Raw genomic sequence first — 7,962 nt, 5'->3', positions numbered from 1 at the left:
TTTGAAGAATCTAAAATCAATTTGGATTTTTTTAACAGTTTTTTGTTTACTGTGTTATTTCATAGTTTTGATGTCTTCACTATTATTCTACAATGTAAAAAATAGTAAAAATAAAGAAAAACCCTTGAATGAGTAGGTGTGTCCAAACTTGACTGGTACTGTATATATTCCGGACATTGCTCCTTAAAATATTTATATTTTGGATTTGTGTGTATTGTTTTGTATTGTTCAGTATTACTGAGCTGTTGGAGGTAGGAACATCGGCATTTCGCTGCATCCGCGATAACATCTGCAAAATGTGTACGCAACGACCAACATTTTACTTGATAAACCCCGCCTATTTAAAAAAAATATTCTGTTCTTAAAATGTGATTTTAAACCGAGCTCTAAACGTAACCTCACTGCTAACCTTAACCTTAAATTAAAACTACAAATCGAAAAACAATATACCAAATTTTGACTTTGTGGCTGTGGTAACCATTGTGCCTGTTGTTTACACCTGTGTCTGCCCTCTCATTGGCTAGAATGGTCCCACCTGATCCCGACTGCCTTTTGAAAGACATTTCTTTCATTGCAGCCACTAGAGTATCCGGTCAATATAACGGCTAATCAGGCAAACAGACAGAAGGAAAAGACGGACAGACAGTGTTACAAGTGTATACCAGGTGTTACAGTAATACAGGTGTGACAGTACAGACAGTGACAGGTATATCTCATGGGGTCGTGGTCATGGTTGTCATGGCAGCCTGTTCCCTCAGAGTGGGTCTCTCCGCTGGCGGTTTTCAGACACACTCTTCATTCAAGCGCTGCTGCTACCAACACACGCGCACACACACACCCCAGCTATGAGAGATTAACAGAGGAAATCAAATGAAAAAGAACTTTAAAAAAAAGAACTTGAGCACGAATCGGCCTGTTGCCACGACGACACCTCAGCGGTGGGAGGATTCTGGAGGTCAGAGTTCAGACTACAGAGGTCACTACAGTTCACAGCTCAGGGGTCATCCTGGGGTCAGCGCTGAGCGAGGTCCGTGATTGGGTGTTTCCACCCTCCGTCTCGCCCCCCAAAGGGCCCTGATTGGTCAGAACTGGCCTCACAGTTAACTCAGACTGTCAACCGTCATCACCAAGCATTTGTGTAGTGCGCACGTGTGTGAGAGCATGTTTCACACACACCTCAGCTGAATTAGCGGAGCAGTTTTAGATCATAATAATATTCTCTTTGTTCACTTTTTTTCTCCAAATAAAAAATAAAAAAAACCCATTTTAATAATCATGTTGCCATATAAAGACAGACAGACCGTTTCACATCCCCTCAACACTCCAATCAGAAGACAAAAGCACAGCTGAGACTCCGCCTTCATACCCTTGATAGAACCGTGACACACCAACTGACGGACCGACCGCATGGTTTAGATGAGGTCAGGGGTGGAGCAGAGCTGTCTGTCAAACTAGAGGTCAGGGGTTAGAGATCAGGGGTGGAGCAGAGCTGTCTGTCAAACTAGAGGTCAGGGGTTATAGGTCAGGGGTGGAGCAGAGCTGTCTGTCAAACTAGAGGTCAGGGGTTATAGGTCAGGGGTGAAGCAGAGCTGTCTGTCAAACTAGAGGTCAGGGGTTAGAGATCAGGGGTGGAGCAGAGCTGTCTGTCAAACTAACTAACTGAAATTACATTTCCCCAAGGCAATAACATACTGAACATTCATAAGAGTGTGTGTGTGTGTGTTTAAACCGTTTAACAGTAAAGTAACAAGTGTGGCGTTTGTGTAAGTGTGTAAGTATGTCTGTCAGCGGCGTGTTTGGGTGTAAGCAGTGTGTGTGTGGTCTGGGCTCCTGTCCTCCTGGCTGAACAATATTTCCGTAGGAAACAACATCTCATTGGCTCATCAGCTCAACCCATCAGCAGCCAAGGAACCAAGAGCCCCGGGATGCCGCCCCCAAAGTTCTGAGGACCGCCCCCAAACTGACACTGTGCAGGAAGGGGGTTGGGGTGTGTGTGTGTGCCAAGGCGGAGGGTCAGAAATCAGATGGGTGGTAGAATCCTCGTGGGGGAGTGGTGTGTTTCCGTGGTAATGAGAGTGAAGTGTCGGTTGGCTGCAGAGGGAGGTGGGAGGGTCTAAACCTCTGCTCCTTGCAAGCCGATTCGCCCCTGTTCCTGTCAGTCAGTGCTGGGCTTCATCAGAGAGAAGGCAAAGATGTTGAAGTGATCGCTGAGCTGGTTCACCTGGAGAGAGGGGGGAGGAGAGGAGAGAGGGAGAGGAGAGAGGGAGAGGAGAGAGGGAGAGGAGAGAGGGAGAGGAGAGAGGGAGAAGAGAGAGAGGGAGAGGAGAGAGGGAGGAGAGAGGGAGGAGGAGGAGAGAGGGAGGAGAGGATGGAAAGAGGAGGAGGAGGAGAGAGGGAGGAGGAGAGGAGAGAGGGAGGAGGAGAGGATGGAAAGAGGAGGAGAGGATGGAAAGAGGAGGAGGAGGAGAGGGGTAGGAGGGAGGAGAGGATGGAAAGAGGAGGAGGAGAGGAGAGAGGGAGGAGGAGGAGAGAGGGAGGAGGAGGAGAGAGCGTGTCATTTGACTTACATTGGCTGAATCTCAAACCGAGCATTTGGCCACTGAGCCATTTATCGATTGGTCACTGTGAGCTAATGTGTTCTGTAGTGATCAAGTCCACCACTGTGGGCAAAATGAAAATTCAGATGTCCTCCGTTTCCTAGGTAACCACGTAACTCTGAAGCTAGCTGTGCTATGTTGCTAACTAGGTAGCTAGAGATTTGGTGAGTCCTTGCTGATATCTAGCTAGATGGCTATGCTAGCAAGATGTTGAATAATTTAATTAGCTCTCACCACGATGTAACTACCGTTACCCCATACTGCCAGTACCAGCTAGCCACATTTTTAGCTTACTAGCTAGCTAACCGGTTAGCATCATCATTCACTAGCATAACAAATAGGCTAGCTAGCCAGCTAAATTCTCACCTTGCTTGCCATGACATCAGCTACTAGCAAGCTAATCAAGCAACCTTGCTAGCTAGGATGCAGCTAGTAAGCTTTCAATAATGTGTCAATACGAGCTGGCTAGCTAAAATCCCTGCTAGCTAGCGTTAGAAGGCAATGGAGCTTCACCTGGTCTTTTTAAAAATGGCGGAGGGGGAAGGCTAATGAGTAACAGTGAAAGGGAGAGATGTGTTGGGAAACGGCTTTTTTCACCCAACTTGTCCAACTTATCACCTTTAACAGTTTAATAAAAACACTACAAAGAGTTTATATAATGTGTCATTACATACCTATTTAATTTGTGTCAAATTTGAAAAAATAAAAATTAAAAATTCGGGTTTTTAGGGCGGCGCTAAAGTTCAGAAGCTAACAGCGGCTGTCGCGGCTTTTGAGAGTCATGATGTCTGGCAGTGATGACGCAAAAAATGAATGCATTCAGTTGTACAATTGACTAGGTCCCCTTACACTGTCCCCTTAACCTGTCCCCTTAACCTGTCCCCTTAACCTGTCCCCTTAACCTGTCCCCTTAACCTGTCCCTTTATTATTTTTAAACTGCGAGAGAAGCACAACACCTGGTGGAGAGAGGCTGTACGACACAAAATGAGTTGCATTATGGGTGCCGTACGTTACGTCATGTCACGTCACAATTTAACGTACAGCATCAGAGGGGTTCGTAAAAAAAAAAAAAAAAGTACTTTCCTGAAATATGATTGGTCCATTACTATGTCAATCAACGCTTCAATAGAAATGTAGTTTACACCCTGGATTTTGTTACAGTCCCATTAGTTTCCATTACAGCCTGGATATTAATGCCAACACAGTCACTACAGTCCCATTAGTTTCCATTACAGCCTGGATATTAATACCAACACAGTCACTACAGTCCCATTAGTTTCCATTACAGCCTGGATATTAATACCAACACAGTCACTACAGTCCCATTAGTTTCCATTACAGCCTGGATATTAATACCAACACAGTCACTACAGTCCCATTAGTTTCCATTACAGCCTGGATATTAATGCCAACACAGTCACTACAGTCCCATTAGTTTCCATTACAGCCTGGATATTAATGCCAACACAGTCACTACAGTCCCATTAGTTTTCATTGAAGACTCGTTTGAATGCCAACAGTCACTACAGTCCCATTAGTTTTTATTGCAGACTCGTTTGAATGCCAACACAGTCACTACAGTCCCATTAGTTTTTATTGCAGACTCGTTTGAATGCCAACACAGTCACTACAGTCCCATTAGTTTCCATTACAGCCTGGATATTAATGCCAACACAGTCACTACAGTCCCATTAGTTTCCATTACAGCCTGGATATTAATGCCAACACAGTCACTACAGTCCCATTAGTTTCCATTACAGCCTGGATATTAATGCCAACACAGTCACTACAGTCCCATTAGTTTCCATTACAGCCTGGATATTAATGCCAACACAGTCACTACAGTCCCATTAGTTTCCATTACAGCCTGGATATTAATGCCAACACAGTCACTACAGTCCCATTAGTTTCCATTACAGCCTGGATATTAATGCCAACACAGTCACTACAGTCCCATTAGTTTCCATTACAGCCTGGATATTAATGCCAACACAGTCACTACAGTCCCATTAGTTTCCATTACAGCCTGGATATTCATGCCAACACAGTCACTACAGTCCCATTAGTTTCCATTACAGCCTGGATATTAATGCCAACACAGTCACTACAGTCCCATTAGTTTCCATTACAGCCTGGATATTAATGCCAACACAGTCACTACAGTCCCATTAGTTTCCATTACAGCCTGGATATTAATGCCAACACAGTCACTAAAGTCCCATTCGTTTTCATTGCAGACTCGTTTGAATGCCGTGGTACGAAAAATGTGTACGGAACAGAATTTGCCACCATTAGATAACTAGCAGCAGCCAATGGCTTGCTAACCAAAAACAACACTCACCACCAGGGTGGGAAACGAAAATCAGCCATCAGCTGGTAGAAGGTCTATTCTTACCAGCCACAGAGTGGTGAATGTTAACTCAAAATGACAAAGTTCCGGATTAACAACGTTCACTGTAGCACAATACATGGTTGTCAATGCACACAGGCCAGGTTCATCTACAATGAGACTCCTGCGCAGGCGCACCAATAACAGAGCGCCGTAACGACAGAGGGACAGCGCCGTAACGACAGAGGGACAGCGCCGTAATGACACAGCGCCGTAACGACAGAGGGACAGCGCCGTAACGACACAGCGCCGTAACGACAGAGCGACAGCGCCGTAACGACAGAGCGACAGCGCCGTAATGACAGAGGGACAGCGCCGTAATGACAGAGGGACAGCGCCGTAATGACAGAGGGACAGCGCCGTAATGACAGAGGGACAGCGCCGTAATAACAGAAATATAGGGATGCGTAAAATGAGCATAACAGTGACGAGGAGCAGAAGCTCCGGGGACCCTTGGTGTCCAGAAGTAATTCACCAATCCATTGTAGTCATTGCGATCTGTAGAGTTGCTATTTTCTTTAGTTCTCGTGTCATTTCACGATTATATTAATAAAGTCTGATTAAATGAAGGTTAAAGGGAACAAGACTGTGTACATATCTGGCTGTGTTGGCAAAATCACTACATATCCCATCAAGCCGAAAAGGGAAATGCTGCTCGTTGGCGCAGTTCTAACACCAGTCAGAAACGTCACGCTAACGACGCCGGGGGATCTCTAAAACTGAATTTGGATCTACGTTAAGTTGCAATGACATCCTTCGCCACCAAAACAATACATAATTTTCAAGTTTCTTTGTTGTATAACGAGCAGATGAGTGTTGAAGGGTGCAGTATTTATGAAGTTTGGCAATGAGGATGAAAACTAGAAAATTAACCCTAACCCTAGCCACATAGTTCAGCTAGCCACATAGTTCAGCTAGCCACATAGTTCAGCTAGCCACATAGTTCAGCTAGCCAGCTGGTTTACCTGGAGAAAAACAAGCTCGGGCCTAATGCAAATGTGTGCCAGCTGGGTGCACATGCAAACTCAGCTAATTCAGCTAATTCTGCTAATTCAGCTAATTCAGGGGACAGATGGTAGTTTTTATGCCCTGATATCAGGAGCTGGCGGGCAAAAGGTTACATTAAACAATTCAGAGACATATTTATGGAGAGCAAATGGATAAACCATCCCAAAATCAGCTGTAACTGTCAATAGCAAAATAAAGCCTAAAACGATGTTTGAGTGAACCCTGAATACAGAAAACGTCTGGTGAATTCCCTTCAGGACACAGTAGACTCCTTCCTCACCACTCTATAGACGGGGTGGCCAAACAGAGCAGCTGGGAGCAGAAAACACACATGTAAAAATACAACACCTGATTTAGTTTGTGTTTGTTTTAGCTCTGGAAGAGATACTGAACGCTACAGTGGTGAAAGCGGGATGGGGTATCAGTGTTTTCTGTGATTTATCTTCATTAGAATTGTTTTGGGAAAATGTGGTTGGTAATATTAGGGCATTCACCGGTCACCACAGCTGGTCAACACACTTCATTTCCCACCCTGCTCACCACGGACACTGTAGCGCGTGTGTGTGTGTGTGTGTGTACACTCACCACTGACACGCCGTAGTGTATGTGTGTGAGTATGACGACGGCCGTCCACACGTAGATCAACAGCGTCTCGTTAGCAACCAGCCCTGTAACCGCCAACAACACCACCGTCGCCATGGGAACCAACAGCCAGCTGAGCGGCTGGCAACGGGTGTTGCTCATCTGGCACACGATCAGCTTACACTGCAGACAAACACACACACACACACAGACTTAGCCGTTATGTAGTTCATATCATTATTTGTGGAGAGCAGGGACGGGCCACTTTAATCTAAGCTCATCATGAGGGGCTGCTGGTGGCTCTACGTACCCCCACGTGGAGTCAGAGCCGGCCATAGCCTTGTGCCCCCCCCCACCACCTTAACAGCAAAACATTTCATCAGCCACCCTCTTGGCAGCAAGTAACAAAATATACGTTTTAGAGTTCATTTCCTGCAATTCTAGACATTTTGCCATGGTGTGTAGCCAAAATGTTGGAGTTTTATAACTCATTTAATGGAAGTGTACTCATTTTGCCATGGTACGGAGAGTACATAAGTCGTTTTACAGCTAATTTCCTGCAATTCTACACATTTTGCATAGGGTGGTGAGAAATGCAGCAGTTTTAAATAAGACATCTGACAGAGTGACAAATTAAATCAATGGGGGGACACCCGGTCAGTAATTCAACCATGACTACTACAACTCTAGATAGCTGGCAGCTAGACTTTATCATTTATTTAAATGTAGCTGTCAGTGACATAAGAGAAAAACTGTAGCCAGTAGAGGGCCCGTAGACAGTAGAGGGCCTGGTGCAGTCTGTGTGTGGTGTGTGTAGTCAGAGCTGGTGCAGTCTGTGTGTGGTGTGTGTAGTCAGAGCTGGTGCAGTCTGTGTGTGGTGTGTGTAGTCAGAGCTGGTGCAGTCTGTGTGTGGTGTGTGTAGTCAGAGCCGGTGCAGTCTGTGTGTGGTGTGTGTAGTCAGAGCTGGTGCAGTCTGTGTGTGGTGTGTGTAGTCAGAGCTGGTGCATGGTGTGACGTGTGTAGTCAGAGTTGGTGCATGGTGTGACTCACTGTGACATTAGCGAAGGCTGTCCCCACCATCAGGTAGAAGACTCTGGGCTGCTGATGGAGGATGTCCGATGGAGAGAAAATCACCCAGACAGAGGAGAGGAGGAAGAGGAGGACAGGAGAGAGGAAGGGGAGGAAGGCCTCGTACATACTGCTGTGTTTCAGAGTGTTACTACGAGACGCCCTGAGAGAGAGAGGGGGACATGAGAGAGAGAGGGGGACATGAGAGAGAGGGGGACATGAGAGAGGGGGGGACATGAGAGAGGGGGATGAGAGAGAGAGGGGGACATGAGAGAGAGAGGGGGGACATGAGAGAGAGAGGGGACATGAGAGAGAGA

At 46.0% G+C, this 7,962-nt stretch overlaps 1 protein-coding gene across 3 annotated transcripts in view; it reads right to left on the bottom strand.

The window, feature by feature from the left end:
- Positions 1–641: 641 nt before the first annotated feature.
- Positions 642–7,962, bottom strand: part of selenoi (selenoprotein I) — a 96,291-nt gene continuing 88,970 nt past the window's right edge. For all 3 annotated transcript variants that reach the window (XM_045695485.1, XM_045695483.1, XM_045695484.1), the window contains 3 exons: positions 7,628–7,808; positions 6,581–6,760; positions 642–2,221 (listed from right to left, as the gene is read on the bottom strand). In XM_045695485.1, the coding sequence (XP_045551441.1) occupies positions 2,114–2,221; positions 6,581–6,760; positions 7,628–7,808 (469 nt within the window). In that variant the 3' untranslated portion in view covers positions 642–2,113. The remainder of the gene's footprint in view (positions 2,222–6,580; positions 6,761–7,627; positions 7,809–7,962) is intronic.

This window comes from Salmo salar, chromosome ssa15 (genome assembly GCF_905237065.1).
Source record: "Salmo salar chromosome ssa15, Ssal_v3.1, whole genome shotgun sequence".
Classification (NCBI taxonomy): Eukaryota; Metazoa; Chordata; class Actinopteri; order Salmoniformes; family Salmonidae; genus Salmo; species Salmo salar.
This window is presented reverse-complemented; position numbering and strand designations above follow the sequence as displayed.